The sequence below is a fragment of the Callorhinchus milii genome, unplaced genomic scaffold, assembly GCF_018977255.1.
Source record: "Callorhinchus milii isolate IMCB2004 unplaced genomic scaffold, IMCB_Cmil_1.0 Scaffold4, whole genome shotgun sequence".
In the NCBI taxonomy this organism is placed as follows: domain Eukaryota; kingdom Metazoa; phylum Chordata; class Chondrichthyes; order Chimaeriformes; family Callorhinchidae; genus Callorhinchus; species Callorhinchus milii.
This window is the reverse complement of record NW_024704745.1, coordinates 21,312,754-21,331,212: the sequence shown is the minus strand read 5'-3', so window position 1 is coordinate 21,331,212 and position 18,459 is coordinate 21,312,754. Positions and strand designations below refer to the sequence as shown.

Below are 18,459 nucleotides of genomic sequence, written 5' to 3'. Positions count from 1 at the left end.
CTTCATTACATCGAGGCTTGACTATGCAAACTCACTGCTTGTCTCCCCAACTCATCCCTTCATAGGCTACAGATCATCTATAGGCTACAGGTTCTTGATGTTTCTAGAATATTCGGATCTGCTCTTCTTTTTCTTCCTCTGTCCTTCTTTGGCGTATTTCCCATGACTTTCTGCTATATATTTTTCTGTTATCACTTTTAAGCCAATATGATCTTGGGTTTTTATCCTTCTTCCAAATGTCTCCTTTTGTCCAAGGTTCTGTTTTTTGGTATTTTTTCTCCTTTTGCAAAAGTTCTCCCTTTCCTGGTTCACTTTGTGGTTTCCCTCCATTTCTATTGTGTTGTATCTGAGGTCTCAATTGTGTTTGGTCTGAGATTAATAAATCTCTTAACTGTATTGACATCAGTATTTGTGCTGGTGAATGTCCCTCATTATCGTTCGGCGTGTTTCTGTAGGCCAGAATTGCCAGGTGCTTATCTGCCTTTGCGTTGTCTGTCTTCCACATTTTCTCTATCGTCTGTATTTCGCAATTCACCAAACCATTACATTGGGGATACCCCGGTGAAGTTGTTGTGTGTTTTTTCTCCCACTGGCTTGTAATGTCTTGTACTCCTTGCTTGAAAATTAGGGCCCATGATCACTAATTATTTCCCTTGGTATTCCTGGCCAGGCAAAGATATCCTTGGCATTTTCCGCTTTAGTTTCAGATGTTGTGTCATTCAACTTTGTATATTCACTAATAGCTGTAACCATTGCAGCTTCGCTAGTAACCACAGGGGCCAATATGGAATGTAGATTGACACACAGACAGACACACAGACAGACACACAGACAGACATTTCATCTTTATTTATACTCAGCTGAGAGGACTCCTGTGGGAGGACAATCAGTCTCTCTCAGTCTCCCTCATCAAATGCAACAACGACAACAAAATTACATCTGTAAAGCACCTTTCACGTCGGGAGGACGTCCCAAGGCACAGTGTTACGGATCGGAGCTGAGGGTGGAGGGCAGGGAAATCGAAAGCACGGTTGAAGAGGAGGGTCTTGAGGGTGTCAAGGGAGGGGGCGAGATGGAGGGACTGTGGAATGGAGTACCCGAGGGTGGGTGCAGAGTGGTTAAGGCTCCCCGCCGATAGTGGGGTGAGCAAGGCGGAGGACATGAAGCAGGCTGGAGCCACTGAGCAGAGGGAGTAAACAGGATGGTAGGAGGTTGGAGAGGTGGGCGGGAGCAAGACGGTGGAGGACTTTGAAGGTGAGGACCAGGATCTTAAACTGTATCCTCTGTGTGATGGGAAGCCAATGGAGTTGGGCAAGGATGGGGTGATAGGATCACGGAGCCTAGTGCGGGAGAGGACACGGGCTGCAGAGTTCTGGATGATCTCCAGCCTGTGAAGGGGGAGTTGGGATGTCTACAAGCAGAAAGTTTGCATAGTCGAGACTCAATGTAATGAAGGCATGTTTGAGGGTTTTGGCGGTCTGCGGTGTGAGATATTGTTTGAGCCGGGCGACGTTGCACAGGAAGGGGAAGGCAGAGCAGGTCATGGCGCAGATGTGAAATCAAATGGATAGTCGAGGGTCAAACAAGACCCCGAAGTTCCAGACTGGCTTACCAAGGTGGAATGTGTAACCAAGGATTATTATTATGATGAATGGTGATGCTGTCAACGCCTGAGGTGAGAAGATGCTGATGGGAGCCAATCAGGAGAGCCTCGGTCTTGTTGACGTTCAACTGAAGAAAGTTAGCTCTCATCCAGGACTTGACGTCTGACAGACATTCTGGATTATTATTATTAAACAACAACACATTACATGTGTATAGCGCCTTTCATGTCGGGAGAACGTCCCTGGTAGCTACACTGATAGGATTCATAATAATATTAATAATCCTTGCATTTGATATAGCGCTTTTCATGTCTTTGAGACGTTTCAGAGCGCTTCACAGTATATACTGCTAAGTGAATTGACTGTATATTTGTGGGCAAAATATAGATAAGTTTTATTTGTTATTGTTAGTCGATTGGCAGATAAATAATAATCAATATTATTTATTATTGTTAGTCGATTGTCGGATACATAAATAAGTAACAATTTTACGAAAGCACACACCATTCAGAGAGATACATCTATATTCCATAACAAATGTATGGCATGTTTTCTAATTGTCATGGGAGTTAGAGTCCTCCCATGTGGGACAGACAGACAGAGAGAGGGAGACTAAGAGAAACTGATTGTCCTCCCACAGGGGTCCTCTCAGCTGAGTATAGATAAAGATGAAATGTCTGTCTGTGTGTCTGTCTGTGTGTCAATCTACATTCCATATTGGACCTCGTGGTTACAAGCGAAGCTGCAACGGTTACAGCTATTTGTGAATATACAGAGTTGAATGACACAACATCCGAAACTATAGCGGAAATTACCAAGGATATCTTTGCCTGGCCAGGAATACCAAGGGAAATAATTAGTGATAATTGGTCAAGCAAGGAATACAAGACATTCACAAGGCAGTGGGAGAAAAACCACAAAACAACTTCATTGGGGTATCATCTATATATAATATATATAACTATATATATATAATGGTATAATGGTCTGGTGGATTGGGAAATACAGGCTAATCTTGTTGTTGTTTTTGTTGTTGTATAGAGAAAATGTGGAAGACAGACAACATAAAGGCAGATAAGCACCTGGCAATTCTGGCCTACAGAAACACGCCGAACGACAATGAGGGTCATCCACCAGCACAAATACTGATGTCAATACAGTTAAGAGATTTGTTAATCTCAGATGAAAAATAATTGAGACCTCAGATACAACACATGAAGGACCAGTGAAAGAGGATCAGGAGACAGAAAGCAGGAAGCGTGGAGAACTGACCAGAGGGTTTTGGATTGGATTATTTGATTTGTAACTTGTGAACCAAGAATAAAATAAATTTCTACACTTGGAGTGTTGGGAACACAACAGATTCTTTGCATGAGAGAAACTCCTTTCTCGTATTGATTTTCAGCATCCTTTCCCTTTCTCTTCAACTCAGTATCAAACTTTGCCACAGTTTAGCACTCGGAGACACTACCCGGTGTGAAGGGAGCTCTATAAATGCATATATAAATATATAAATTAATTTGATGTTGCTTTTCTGTGCAATGGGCCAAAACAACCCTTTACAGAATGATAAAAGCAGGTGCTGCAAAACTATACAGCAGCACCAGGTGGCAGCTGTTCAACTTGCACGAAAGGAAAGTACCACTTATTTTCAAATGGGCTTTCCTCTTGTCTGTGTTATTTTGGTGAAGGTAGAACTCCCCTGGCCAAAGAAGAACACATTAAAAATGACATGAAAAGCGTTAGGAAACCTGGGCCAACCTAAGCAGACACCCAATCTTAGGTGGAGAATAACTTTGAAGGTATCATATGATCAGTTATCATATGGAGATGAGTATTGGTAATAAACTGAATTGCAGCTCTCCCTCTCTATTTGTGTATTATATAACTTTGTGTTGTGTAAGGAGCACATTTAAGCAGCACAAGATTATGGAATTAGGTCATTAAGTGATTTATGTAAGGGTGAAATAACAAAAAGCAGAGTTCAATTTCTTTGATAAACTTGACCGGATAGTAATCTCGCCTCCGAGTTAAAATGTTGTGGGTTCAAGCCCTACTTCCGGACTTTCAACTCACACTCCAATGTAATGCAGGGGAACATTGCATTGTTGGTGGTCTTGTCTGCCTGTTCTACTTATCAACAAACCCCCAGGTAAACTCACTTCATGATTCACTTCATAGCTATTGGTGGGACATTGCTGTGCACAAATTGCCTGCTGTGTTCACCTCCAAAAATATACAGAAATGCACTCTACACTGAAGTTTTGTGGAGTGCTTTGACAGGAAAGATATCAAATGTAACCATTATTATTGTGGGTTCAAGCTCCTCATTGAGACTTTCACAGTCCAGGCTGATACTCCACTTCAGTCCTGGAGCAACACAGCAATTGTCAGAGATGCCGTCCTTCACATGAAATGATCAACCAAGGTTCCATCTGCCTTCAGATTACAAACGCTATGGTACTAATCAAAAAGGGAAGGGAATTTCTTTCTCCCGTAGTCCAAGGCAACAATCCTCCAGATAAAATGGTTCATTCACTTCATGTCTGGTTGGGAGGCATTTGTGGGCACAAATTGACTCTTGTGTTAACCTACAAATAAATACACAGCCAAAAATATTACTTTACAGTAAAAATCCTGTGAAATGCTTTGAGACATTTCAACAATTTGCTAAGGTGCGTTATCAAATACAACGATCATTATTGTTCATTATAAGTAACATATACAAGTCCATCATTGTGTTAATTTCATAATGTAAGATTGATATGAAACTACTGAAGTCAATAACAGCAAAACATTGCTAGTCAGATACTCTGAAACACTGAGGGTGATCTTATGGTTGAAAAATTTTATTTTATTGCATTTTTAAAGGTGTTAATTATAGCCCCCGGAAAAGCGATCTGCCAATCCCCCTAACAATAATAATTATTATTTTGTTTGACGTAGTGCGTTTTCACGTTGTTGTGATGTGTTAAAGCGCTTCACAGAATTTACTGTAAAAAGGAATTGACTGTGTGGACGACATAAGGCGCTATATGAAATGCAAGGCTGATTATTATCAGCAGGAGTTGTTGTGTGAGCTGTAGGGCCTGGCAGGCAGGCAGGCAGGCAAGGCAGGAGCTAATGTGTAGAGCGGCCACTGAGTCAGAGTAGCGAGGGAGGGAGCGAGAATCAATCAAATAAGTGACGTGTGCACTGTGAAGGAGGGCGTAGGGAAATGAGGTAAGAGGCAGCAGCAGAAGCAGAGGGAAAGCAGCGAGCAGCAGGCAGGCAGGCAGGCAGGCAGGCAGGAGTGCGGGGAAGAGGGGCGAGAAGGGGGTGTGTAGGGCAAGGAGGGTGTGTGGCAGCTGACCGTGGGGAGGGAGGTGTAGAGACTGCACACGGGCGTTGGGTGTGGGGCTGTCTGTTTATGGGGAGAAACATATGAAAGCTGAGGCGAGGAGCGGAGGCAGTTGTGGAGGGGACAGGGAGTGAGAGCCTTTATCGCTTCTCGGCCTTTTGGCTAAGATCAAGTGTAGTATCTGTTCTTATCAGTTTAATATCTGATACGTCCCCTATCTGGGGACCATATATTAAATTGATTTTTGGAGCAGGGAGATGGAATAGGGGCTTGCTCCGTCCACTCCACGCATCGACCTGGTATTGCAGTATCTCCAGGCACGGTGCACCTCCCTCGGGAGATTGCAAACAGTGACAAATAGACAAATCCTCACCCTCCCCACTGAGTGACAACTTTGTTGGGATTGTGTGTATGTTTGATCATAACCATCACTGCATTTGATGTAGCGCCTTAACACATTGTTGAGACGACTCAAAGGGCTTCACTGAATACACTGTAAAGTGAATTGATTGTCTACTTGCTATATTGAATGCAAGGATTATTATTTTTAATAAAGAACAGCATATTACATGTGTATAGAGCCTTTCATGCCGGGAGGACGTTCTCCACAGCTACACTGATAGGACTCATAGACAAGTTATTGTTTGTTATTGTTAGTCGATTAGCAGATAAATAATAATAAACATTATTCATTATTGTTAGTCGATTGGTGGATGGATAGATAGATAGATAGATAGATAGATAGATAGATAGATAGATAGATAGATAGATAGATAGATAGATAGATAGATAGATAGATAGATAGATAGATAGATAGATAGATAGATGGATCGATAGATGTATCGATAGATGTATCGATAGATGGATCGATAGATAGATAGATAGATAGATAGATAGATAGATAGATAGATAGATAGATAGATAGATAGATAGATAGATAGATAGATAGATAGATAGATAGATAGATAGATAGATAGATAGATAGATAGATAGATAGATAGATAGATAGAAAGCGACACAAGCACCGTTAGGAATCATAGATAAGTTATTATTTATTATTGTTAGTCGATTGACAGATTGCTTTTCCGGGGGTAATAATTCCTTCAAAAATAATAGCAATAATAATTTGGTCACTGAATCCATGACTGTTTGTGGGATACTGCTGTACGCAATTGGCTGCTTTATTCCACCCACAAAATATGCAGTCAATCCACTTTGCAGTGTGTTCTGTGAGGCGCTTTGATATGTCTCGAAAACGTGATAACGCGCTATATGCACAATACACTGCCTCCCTCATGGCTATTGAGATATAGCATTGAATCTCAGTAAAATCCTGGGAAAACACTATATGTGGCAGACACACTAAGTCGAGCCACCAGTCAAAAGGCGAAGGTAGAGGAATTGCAACTAGAAAAAGAAATGGAATTCCAGGTATGGGAAATAGCAAAGGCAACCAGACAGGAGAAGGAGATTGGAGAAGAAAACAAAAGAAGTAGGATAAGTAAGGCAATTCAGACAATGCTGAAAAGGGGATGGTCTAAAAACAGGAGAGGCATCAGAAGAGGTCTGGCCATATTGGAAGAACAGAAATGAAATATACCAGCAAAAAGGCATTATATATTGAGGAGATAGAATAATTATACCAAAGAATTAAGGAATGAAGTATTGAGAAACATACATGGAAGACATTGGGGAATAGAAAAAACGAAAAGAACAAACGTTGTGTTTTGGCTGGATATAAATAAGCAGATAGTGGACTATATTGGAAAATGTGAAACGTGCAAGATATCAAAACCGGGAAAGACACAATGATATGGCCCGAGCAACCAAATAAAGCCTGGACCAAAATAGGAACTGATTTATTTTATTATACTAACAAAAACGACTTAATAATAAGAGTATATATTGAGTTATTTATCTATGCTAATAAAGACAAAGTGTCTGAGTGTGTGGGACATTTCTCAAATAGGAAATCCGGCCTGCAATGGCCAAAAAGTTGGGCCACCATGATCTTGATTATATGTTTTCCTGCAGCCAAAAATCTGCACATCAGGTGCCAGCCTGGCTCAGTTAGGAGCACTCGCCCTCTGATCCAGGTTGTGGGTTCAAGCTCGACGTCCTGACTTTTAGCTCGTAGTCTAAGTCCAGTGTGGTCCAAAAGGTGGCACTCAGGCCGCCAGCTGCCCGGCGGGTGATTTTATGAGGCCTGCAAACCATTTCAGCCTTCATAGTTGTACCTCTTGGCTGGGCCTCTTGTGGTTGGTCTGCGCGCTGTGGCAGCACAATGCTGCATGGAGAGTGACCGGAAGAAGGGCGGATCCGGAGGACACCTCCGCACCCGGCCCCTGAGTCAGGATCCACGCTTCTCGTGCCTCGTGTGAACTGGGAATCTAGGCCTAGCCCAGCTGGACTATCAGTCTCGGTAGGAAACGGAAAATAGTAGAAAATAGAGGATTTCAGTGTAATTGGGAAATTCATTACTTGTTCATTGTGCTATTATTGAAAATATTGGAAAACTTCAGTGCCTTGTTTGCTTGCAAGTAATATCTGTGTGGAAGAAGTTCAACATCAGAAGGCACTACAACACACGACACAAGACAAAATACAACAATTATACTGGCTCATTGATTTGGTGATGTAAAAATGGCCAATACTTTTGAAGGTATAGCACTGTCTCACCAAACTTTAGCAAGGAGAATAAGTGACATGAACAAACATGTGAATACAAAGCTCAGGAGAATCATTGAAAAATATAAATACTTCTCATTAGCTCTAGATGAGAGCACTGACGTGGCTGATATCAGTCAGCTATTAATTTTCATCAGAACCAATGTTGTTGTTCATGAAGAATTATTTGAGTTAATTCCTCTGAAAACTGCGAAAAAGGGGTTGGATATTTACAAGGTTCTTACTTTAACTGTCAGGAAATACGGCGGATTTTCATGACGGATGGTGAAAACTCAATGACTGGCTGTTAAAATGGTTTGGTAGGTTTGTTGAAACAAACTGGAATTGAATGTACTACCGTCCACCGTATCATGCACCAGGAGTCCATTTGCGGAAAACAGTGAAAATTAGTAATGTGAGGACTAATATCATCAAAGTGATCAATATTATCCATGGAGGAAATCGAGCACAGAGTCACAGAAAGTTCATAAACTTCCTTGAAGAATTATATGCAGAATATAGTGATTTGCCTCTTTATTCAGAAGTGTGTTGGTTGAATGCGCGCAACGGTCTTGTGCAATTTTTTGCATTTAGGAAGGAGGTACTTTCATTTCTCAAGGAACATGTAAAGAGCAACACCCCGCAGTTTGAAGAGGAATTGGAAGATCCAACTTACCTCTGTTCATTGGGTTTCGTAACAGACATAACAAGCAATCTCAACATTCTGAATCTTCAACTACAAGGTAGAAATCAGAATATTTCACACCTCATCAGGCATGTTGATGAGTTCCACATAAAGCTACAACTGTTGAACTCATCCCTCTTGCAGAACAACCTCACCCATTTTCCATCATGTATGGAACTTGTAACTGAGCTTGATGAGATTGATTTTCGCAGATTTTCAGAATCATAACAAAGTTATTGGATGAGTTCAGTGCCAGATTTGCTGATTTAGAGGTTCTGAGGTCCCACTATGAACTCCAATGCAGTGCTGGGAAAACTGTTGCGTTTTGGAGGACATTGTGCTTTGGATAAGACATTAAACCAAGTATGTTTTGTGGGAAATAGTTTTACCCCCCCCCCCCACCACTATTTACTAGAAGTTAATGATTACAAAAGAGTTACAATGAGAATTTCCCATCAGGGTGTTAACTAGTAGAAGTTGACTTTGATTATAACATCAATCTGCATTTAAATAGTGCCCGTCATGCAGGGTGGCTTTTCGGAGCACTACTGTTTATACATTAAACCTTCAAAAAACCATCAAAAAACCTTCCCTTTACCCACCTCTGCTCTCCAAATACCATCCCATTTCAAATCTTCATTTTTTTTCCATGAAACAATTTGTTGCTTCCCAGCTTCGCTCTTTCCTCTCCCAAAATTCCCTCCATGAACCCCTCCAGTCTCTGCTTACAGCACAGAGACAGCACTGGTCAAAGTGACAAATGACATTCTGTCCACCTGCGACCAGGGCTCCCTCTGTCTCTTCGTCCTTCTCGACCTCTCAGCTGCTTACGATACCGTTGACCACTCTATTCTTCTCCACCGCCTCTCCTCTCACCTCCACCTCAACGTTGCTGTCCTTGCCTGGTTCCAATCCGCAGATACAGGGTCAACTTCCAGATGTATGCGGATAACACTCAACTCTATCTTTCTGCCTCCACCCTCAACTCCAGGACCACTGCTGTCTTGACAGACTGCCTGTCGGACATCAAGTCCTGAATGAGGGCAAATTTCCTACAGTTGAATGTGAACAAGACTGAGGTCCTCCTGATTGGGTCGTGCCAGTGCCTCAGCACCTCAGGCTCTGGCAACATCAACCTCCACGGTTGCACACTGCAACTCACCAAGCCAGTCAGGAACCCAGGTGTCTTGTTTGACCCTCAACTGTCTTTTCTTCCCCACATCCAAGCCATGACCCGCTCTGCCTTCCCTCACCTCCGTAACATCGCCCGACTCTGCCACTACCTCACCCCTCAGGCCGCTGAAACTCTTGTTCATGCCTTCATCATATCCAGGCTCGACTATGCAAACGCCCTGCTTGTCGGCCTTCCCAACTCCTCCCTCCACAGGCTGCAGATAATCCAGAACTCTGCAGCCTGTGTTCTCTCCCGCACCAAACTCCGTGATCCCATCTCCCCCATTCCCACCCGACTCCATTGGCTCCCTATCCTTCAGAGGATCCAGTTCAAGATCCTGGTCCTCACCTACAAAGCCCTCCATGGCCTTGCCCCACCCTACCTCTGCGACCTAACTCTCTACCAACCCGCCCGCACCGTCTGCTCAGTCGGCTCCAGCTTGCTCCATGTCCCCCGACCCACCCGCCCCACCATTGGCGGGAGAGCCTTCAGCCCCTCTGCCCCCAACCTCTGGAATTCCATCCCCAATCACTCCACCTCGCCCCCTCCTTCGCCTCCTTCAAGCCCCGCCTCAAAACCCTCCTCTTCAACCACGCCATCAGTCACCCCCCTTCCCCTCCCCTCCCTTCTCCCTCCCTGACCCCATCTCGGGTCTGAAATGCTGTACAATGTCCAGCGCCTTGGGATGTCCTCCTGACGTGAAAGACGCTATACAAATGTAATCTTGTTGTCGTCGTTGTTGTTGTTGTCGAATTCATTGAGCCAATACAAATCCTCTGTACTTTTCGACCCACAGCTATCCTTCAAACACCACATTCGTGCCGTGACCCCATTCCGCTTTTCCCCACCTCCGCAACATTGGCCGCCTCCGTCTCTGCCTCTCACCACAGGCCACTGAGACCCTGATCCACGCTTTCATCACGTCCCGGCTTGACTATGCCAACTGCCTGCTCACTGGACTTCCCATCTCTTCCCTCCACAAGCTGCAGATAATTCAAAACTCTGCAGCTTGTGTCCTCTCCCACACCAGGCTCTGCAAACCAATCACCCCCATTCTTGCCTAGCTTCACTGGCTCCCCATCGCTCAGAGAATCGAGTACAAAACCCTTATTTTCACATTCAAAGCCCTCCACGGTCTTGCTCTCGTCTATGTCTCCGACCTTCTCACCCCATATCAACCTGTACACTCCCTGCGCTCGGCGGACACTAGCCTGCTTCAGGTCCCCCGCACTTTCTGCCCCACCATTGGCAGTCGGGCATTCAGCATCTCTGGCCCCAAACCCTGGAACTCTATCCTGCAATCCTTTTGCCTCACTCCCTCTCCTGCCTCTTTCAAGTCTCATCTAAAGACCTTCCTCTTTGATCGTGCTTTCGGCCACCCTCCCATCTCCACTCAACAACAACAACTCTCCACTCCCCCCCGCCCTCCACCCCTCCTGACCCCAACTCCCAGCTCGGGTCTAAAAATCATCCTGGGATGTCTTTCCAATGTAAAGGGCGCTGTACAAGTGTAAGTTGTTGTTGTTGTACATTGGTTACTGAAGGCCTTTTCTTCAGGGATGATTTAGCGTAAATCAAATGAAGACATGCTTCAGCTCGGAGTCAGGTTCCGCCATTGTTAAGCACTCTGAGACGCTTCCCTGGGTGGAGGGCGCTATATAAGTGCAAGTTGTTATTTTAAACAGAGGAATTTATTTAAGATAATTATTCATTTGCAGACCCCTACTAGATGGTTGTTATGGTTGGGATAGATTGAAGAGGTAGGGATCTGTACTAAGACAGACAAATCACTAAGGAACAGAAATTTGCAGTTGTAACAGATGTACAGTTAACCTGGAGTGTTTGAGATCAACTCTTTGAGAAGTGGAATGTTGTCACACTGTATACAACAACAATAAAATTATATTTATAGAGCACCTTTCACATCGGGCGGACATCCTAATGTGCTGAACAATCAGGTGTCGGGGCCCGAGCATGGTGGTTTAGGGGTGAGGGAAGGCAGAGAGGTGGGATATAAATGTCTATACGAAGGATGCAAGTTGTTGCTGCATTGTTGGTTTTGTAAGACTGTTTCATAAGACTGCTGGTGGCTACTAGGTTATCTTATGTCTTAGTTACTGATTATTGCTGTATCATTTGATCTGACTCCACTAGTTTAAATGGTGTGTAACAAGAGTAGGCGGTCAATTTCAATTCATTATTTTGTGCAGGTCAATTTCAATCTGACTGTGGTGATGGTTTGGTTTACTCTCAGCAGTTATTGTGCAGCTGGCTTGTATCTGCAGGGAAAGCAAGTATTTGCTGCTGGTCAGTATCAAACTGATGTTGATAATAGTTCTCTGTCATAGTTCATCTTGTGTCTGTTTGCCTCCAGCAGAGAGAATTGGTAAGTGTGTAACACAAGGAATATGGTTTAGCTTCAGTGTGTACTGTTGGTCACCTGTGATCTGACAATAATTATTTCAGCGGGATATTTCCTGCATCTGTCTGTCTTTCTTTAGAGGGGTTAGTGAATCAGTGTATAAAGGAAGAGTTGTATTACTTGTCAGTTTCAGTTTGATATTCATGATAGTTCACTCTCAGTCACTGTAGAGAGACAGTGGAGGCAGATTGCATCCGCAAAATCAAAAGAGAATTACCAGTAACTTGCAAATCTCTGCAGAGGAGAGTGAGAAATGCAATGCGGTATTTAGTGAAGAATTCAACTGTGGCGTATGAGAGATGGAGTAGCAGATTTTTTTAATTTGGGGACTGCAGTGGTCTTTTTATCGCCTCCACATCCTTAAGTGTCCATGATCTTGGAAGAGGCTGTGAATGCTTAACTGTATGCTACACAATTACACTGTAGTTTGACAGAAGTGAGACCAGTGATTGCATAGCTATATGACTCACTTAATGGATTGAGTGTATATAATTAGAATGGTGTAATTGCTGGTTAATTTCAGTTGCTTGTCAGAACCAGATAATGGTGATAGTTCACACTCAGTAAATACTACTGCTAGATACCCACTGGATCTATCTCCTCTTTGTACCCTTTAGTATTATTTTCCTCAAGTATTTATCCAATTTCCTTTTAAACAATTTTATAGATTTAGCTTCAACAGCGGTTTGCGTTAAGGCATTCGACATTGTAAAATTATATATTTTTAAAAAATATGTAAAATAGTTTATTCTAACCTCTTTTTTTCTTCTGGTAATATTTCTCAATTTATAATCTCTTGTTCCTGACTCAGAGCAGTGAAAATAGTCTTTCTCTATTTACCCCATCAAAGACATTTATAATTTAGAAAATCCCTCCCCTTAATCCTCTCTGGTCCAGCAAAACCAACCCCAAATATTCAAGTCGCTCCACGTAACTGTAATCTCTCAACTGTGGTATCGTTTTACTGAGCCTCCGTTATACTTTCTCGGTGGCCATGAGAAAGTTTTGCCCCAGTTTTGCAGCTCGGAGGTTGTTGTTGGACTGTGTTCATTTAGCTATCAAAAATGGTGGTTGAAGCAAAATCAATAATAGCATTTAAATGAGAATTAAGCAAGTATTTGAAAAGGAAATCAATAGAAAAGGGAATGAGGACTAAGTGAATAGCTATTTCTAGAGAGCTGTCTTTTGTGCTATAAATTGGTTTAATTCTATAGTTCACCTGGAAAAGGTGAGGGCTTAGTGGAACCAAAACACTATGGAAAAAATCTCAACCAACTGAGCTACTTGGATGTTGTAGAAGTTAAAACATTTTTAAATGGGTAATGAGCCATCCACAGTATGGTGATAAGGTGACAATTCTCCAAGGGATGTCAGCTGGGTCTCTTTTGGGCTGTGATCTCTCCAACGTGATGTGTCTGGCAATGGAATATCAGAATAAATCTCACTAGTCCAGTTCCAGCCAATCTGGCGAATTAACAGCAATAGGAGGAGCCTTTTGGGTCACTGGGCCATCTCACTTGGTTCCTGTTAATCCTGCCCAAAGCCCCACTAAGCAGGAATGGTCCTAGCTGGTCAAGCAACTGGAAGCTTGCTGGATAGTACTGGGAATAGCAACCAATGCAGGTTCAGCAGGTTAAACAGCAGCAGTACCCCAGCACGCATTCTGAGATCCCCAAAGCCTAAAATCTCTTGTCAATTTACACACAAACTTTCTGGGATCAGGTAAGCAATGTGGGTTCCTCTGGGAGGAGTTTGTGTTCTATATACCAGACACTTACTCACTGTTTGTGGTTCATTGCTGTGTGGAAATTGGCTGTCACGTTCACCCACAAAATACACACAGGTGCATAGCTTTACATTGTGTCCTGTGAAGCGCTTTGAGATGTCTTGATAACGTGGTAAGGTTGTTGTATCAAATGCAAGGATTATTATTTTGGATTGTACAATCCACACCAATATGGAACTCTCAGTAGTTTTAGTTTGGAATAGCACTTTCAGCCACTACGCCCCATAATTCTGGAACACTCTTCCTCTATCCCTCTGCCTTGACCCCTTCCTTCTCGTCTTCAGATCGCATCTGAAGACCTTCTTTTTCAATCGTGCCTCCAACCATCTTTTCCCCTTCCCACCAGTGTGGTGTTCCACCACTGTCAAATGCTCTGGGAGGCTCCCTTGGGTGAGGGGTGGCTCTGGAACTCTAACCCCCAGTGTCTTCGCCTTGCCTCCTCCCTTTCCTCCTTGAAGGCCGGTCTCAAGACCTTTCTCTTTGACCGAGCCTTCAGCTCCCCTCTCGACTCTCTACCCCTCCTCGCTCCCTCCCTTCCCTCCCCTCACCCTGACCATTTCCCCCCCCAATGCTCGGGTCCTGACCCAACTGTCCAGCGCCTTGGGACGTCCTCCCGACGTGAAAGGCGCTCTATAAATGGAATCTTGTTGTTGTTGTTGTTGTTATAAATGCAAATTGTTGTTAAGCACAATGTTTGCATGTGAATAACTTTGTTGGTCGGCTGCAATCTGTTGTCGTGGGGAGGGAGGTTTGGGAATCAGTTACTAGGTGCACTGCTGTCCTGGTCTGTGCCCAGCGGGGTGGGTGGGTGAGAGTGAGTGAGTGAGAGTGAGTGAGAGTGAGTGAGTGAGTGGCTGTGGATGAATGTGAGGATGGAGATGAGATGCTCTCTGTGGGGCCACAGGTGGGAAGGTGCGCCGCCACTGGCCGTCTCAGGTACTGGCCGGAGCCTCAACACAGCTTGGGATCGCGGTGAGAAAATAAACAGGAGAGAGAGAGAGAGAGAAGGAAAAAGAGAGAGGAAGAAAGGAAGGAAGGAAGGGAGGGAGGAAAGAACCTGGATCTGCTCACTCTATTCCCTGAGACAGCAGAGCGGATAGGCACAGAGAGAGGGAGGGGAGAGGGAGGGAGGGAGAGGGAGAGAGGGAGGGAGGGAGAGAAGGAGGGAGGGAGAGGGAGGGAGAGAAGGTGAGAACATCTTTAAAACAAAAAGGTGACCTGGTTCTGAAATAACATGGAGTGAGGGAGGGAGTGAGTTTACTCCGGGAGGAGGGGGAGAAAAACTGATCAGCCGATTGCTACAGTGTATGTGAGAGAGGAATGAGAGGAAGGGATCAGCGGCTGCAGTCTGGGAACTATTTGGGTTGTTGCTGCCGAGAGTGAACACAGCGGAGACCAGTCCCAGTCCCCACAGCCCCCACTCACCCCCACCCCCACTCCTCCCCCCAGCCTCAGCCCCCCCTCCTCCCCCCAGCCTCACCCCCCCCCCACCAGCCCCCCCCACCAGCCCTCAGCCTCCACTCCCCCCCACTCAGCCCCCACTCACCCCACCCCACTCCTCCCCCCAGCCTCAGCCCCCCCTCCTCCCCCCAGCCTCAGCCTCCACTCCCCCCACTCAGCCCACCAGCCCCCACTCCCCCCACTCAGCCCCCCACCCCAGCCTCAGCCCCCACTCCTCCCCTCAGCCCCCCACCCCCACCAGCCCCCACTCCTCCCCCCAGCCTCAGCCCCCACTCCCCCCCACCAGCCCCCACTCCCCCCCAGCCTCAGCCCCCACTCCCCCCACTCAGCCCCCACCCCACCAGCCCCCACTCCCCCCCAGCCTCAGCCCCCACTCCCCCCTCAGCCCCCACCCCCTCAGCCTCAGCCCCCACTCCCCCCCCAGCCTCCCAGTCCCAGCCTTAGCCCCCACCCCACTCAGACCCCAGCGCCTCAGCCCTCCCCAGCCCCCCCCTCCCCAGCCCCCAGTCCCCAGCCCCCCAGTCCCCAGCCCCCCCCCCCCCTCCCCAGCCCCCAGTCCCCAGCCCCCCCCCTCCCCAGCTCCCCAGCCCCCCGCCTCCCCAGCCCCCCCTCCCCAGTCCCCCCAGTCCCCCAGCCCCTCCCCTCCCCAGCCCCCCCCCTCCCCAGCCCCCCCCCTCCCCAGTCCCCCCCCCTCCCCAGTCCCCCAGCCCCCCCAGTCCCCAGCCCCCACCTCCCCAGCCCCCCACCTCCCCAGCCCCCCAGACCTCCCCAGCCCCTCCCCAGCTCCCCAGCCCCCCAGTCCCCAGCCCCCCCTCCCCAGTCCCCCCTCCCCAGTCCCCCCTCCCCAGTCCCCCAGCCTCCCCAGTCCCCAGCCCCCCTCCCCAGTCCCCAGCCCCCCCAGTCCCCCCTCCCCAGTCCCCCAGCCCCCGCCCCCCCAGTCCCCCCTCCCCAGTCCCCCAGCCCCCCTCCCCAGTCCCCCAGCCCCCCCTCCCCAGTCCCCAGCCCCCCCCTCCCCAGTCCCCAGTCCCCCAGCGCCCCCCAGTCCCCAGTCCCCAGCCCCCCAGTCCCCAGCCCCCGCCCCCCCATCCCCCCCTCCCAGTCCCCCAGCCCCCCCTCCCCAGTCCCCAGCCCCCTCCCCAGTCCCCAGCCCCCCCTCCCCAGTCCCCAGCCCCCCCCTCCCCAGTCCCCAGCCCCCCATCCCCAGTCCCCAGCCCCCCAGTCCCCCCCCCCAGCCCCCCCTCCCCAGTCCCCAGCCCCCCTCCCCAGTCCCCCAGCCCCCCAGTCCCCCCTTCCCAGTCCCCCAGCCCCCCAGTCCCCCCTCCCCAGTCCCCAGCCCCCCAGTCCCCAGCCCCCCAGCGCTTCAGCCCTCAGCTCCAGCCACAGGGAGATGCTGTGCGTTCACTGACCTCTCGGGGATACAAATGTTATTGCTCGTGGACCAGGTGATACTGTAACATTCCTTTTGCTTTCCTCCCTCCCTTCCTCCCTTCCACGTCTGAGCATGGATTGGAGGATTAAGACGGGCCCAGCCTGAGCCGAGCTGAGCCGAGCCGAGCTGGTGTGGCTTGTGCATTGTGTGGGGGGGGTTCATGGACCGGATCAGGTGCAGAGCAGGACACGGGCAGTGAGTTTTTGCCGGAGATCAGGGCTGCAAACACACACACTCTCTCTCTCTCTCTCTCCCTCCCTCCTTCCTTCCCTCTCTCCCTCCTTCCCCCTCTCTCTCTCCCCATGGCCGGGGAAGGTGTGCGGACAAAGGGAGCGGCAGGAGAGCAACGCGGCGGCTCACAGCAGCAGCAGCAGCAGCCACAGGGATCAGGCACAGAGCAGCAGCAGCAGCAGCGCTCGGGCAGGGAGCCGAGAGCCTGGGAGCACAGGGGCACTGAGGGCTACAAGTCCGTGGAAGTGGTGCTGAGCGGAGGAGCGCCCTGGGGCTTCACCCTGAGGGGAGGACGAGAGCACAGAGAACCTCTCCTCATCACCAAGGTAAGGAACCAACAAAACCTCTTCTGCATCTCCTCTGTGTGTGTGTGTGTCTGTGTCTGTGTGTCTGTCTGTCTGTCTGTGTGTGTGTCTGTCTGTGTGTGTGTGTCTGTCTGTCTGTGTGTGTGTCTGTCTGTGTGTGTGTCTGTCTGTCTGTGTGTGTGTGTGTGTGTGTGTGTCTGTCTGTCTGTCTGTCTGTCTGTGTCTATCTGTGTGTGTGTGTCTGTCTCTGTGTGTGTCTGTGTCTATCTGTATGTGTGTGTCTGTCTGTGTCTGTGTCTGTCTGTGTGTGTGTGTCTGTCTGTGTGTCTGTCTGTGTCTATCTGTGTGTGTGTGTGTCTGTCTGTGTCTGTGTGTGTGTATCTGTCTGTGTGTCTGTCTGTGTCTATCTGTATGTGTGTGTCTGTGTGTGTGTCTGTCTGTGTGTGTGTTTGTCTGTGTCTGTGTGTGTGTCTGTCTCCAGGTATGGAGGGACAACTGTAAGAACACAGCAGTTTGCCAGAGGAACGAAGACCAAGGTCCATCCAGTTCGCCTTCCGCCAACCTTGGCCATTCAAGTCCAGTGAGCATGTCATGTCCCAAACTATGTATTGTGTCCCCAGATCTTATTTCCTAACTGAAATCGATCTAATTTATTCTTGAAAGAATCGTGCCGGTGAAAGCACTGTGTGTGTACGTGTGTACATTATATTATTTTTTCAAATGATAAAACTTGGCATGTCAGGAAACTATCCATTAACTTATTTGAACATTATACTTCACGTGTGTCTTGTGACTCAAATCTACCATTGGTTAGAGCTGTAATCTGATGAATAGCTGGACTTGGGTTGACTGTAGTGGTAATTTTTTAATGAGTTATTATCGTGCAGTCTCAGTCCTGCACCAGGATCCGTCTTCTCATTACTTATATATGTAACATGGTTTGCTTGTGTATAATGTGTACAGTGAAAAGGGTTTTGAAGACCATATGTACAGTAGACTCCCATCGGTTTACGGTGAAAACGGAATGAAATTTCTCCCAGTGTCCCGGCCAACAATCCCCCGAATAAAATTGGTCACTCACTCCATGGCTGTTTGTGGGACATTACCGTGCGCAATTGACTACTACCATGTTTTGCCCATAAAATACAGTAACATCTGAATATTTGTCACTCAAGTTCAGTGAGCACCTTGATATCAGTTAATTCAATTCTGATCTTTCCCCTTCAAGGGCACAAAGCTTCAGATACAACGAGAGATGGGAGTTTTGAATTTCTTCTTTCTCTCCCATGTTTATTACACCAGCGAATTATATTTGAAGGACATTGCAGCTCTTATCTAGAAGAAGTGAGGGCCTC

The 18,459-nt window shown here is 47.2% G+C and overlaps 1 protein-coding gene, 1 long non-coding RNA gene and 1 other non-coding gene across 4 annotated transcripts in view; all 3 read left to right on the top strand.

Annotated features, from left to right (window-relative positions):
• The first annotated feature begins 1,222 nt into the window (after window positions 1-1,222).
• Window positions 1,223-2,942, top strand: LOC121848916. The gene is made up of 2 exons (XR_006085050.1): window positions 1,223-1,254; window positions 2,646-2,942. It is a non-coding gene; the product is annotated as an uncharacterized LOC121848916 (long non-coding RNA).
• Window positions 2,943-5,086: 2,144 nt separating this feature from the next.
• LOC121848941 lies at window positions 5,087-5,277 on the top strand. Its single transcript, XR_006085082.1, has one exon. It is a non-coding gene; the product is annotated as a U2 spliceosomal RNA (small nuclear RNA).
• Window positions 5,278-16,824: 11,547 nt separating this feature from the next.
• shroom2a (shroom family member 2a) overlaps window positions 16,825-18,459 on the top strand; it is a 126,714-nt gene continuing 125,079 nt past the window's right edge. For both annotated transcript variants that reach the window (XM_042333859.1, XM_042333858.1), the window contains exon 1: window positions 16,825-17,125. In XM_042333859.1, the coding sequence (XP_042189793.1) occupies window positions 16,871-17,125 (255 nt within the window). In that variant the 5' untranslated portion in view covers window positions 16,825-16,870. The remainder of the gene's footprint in view (window positions 17,126-18,459) is intronic.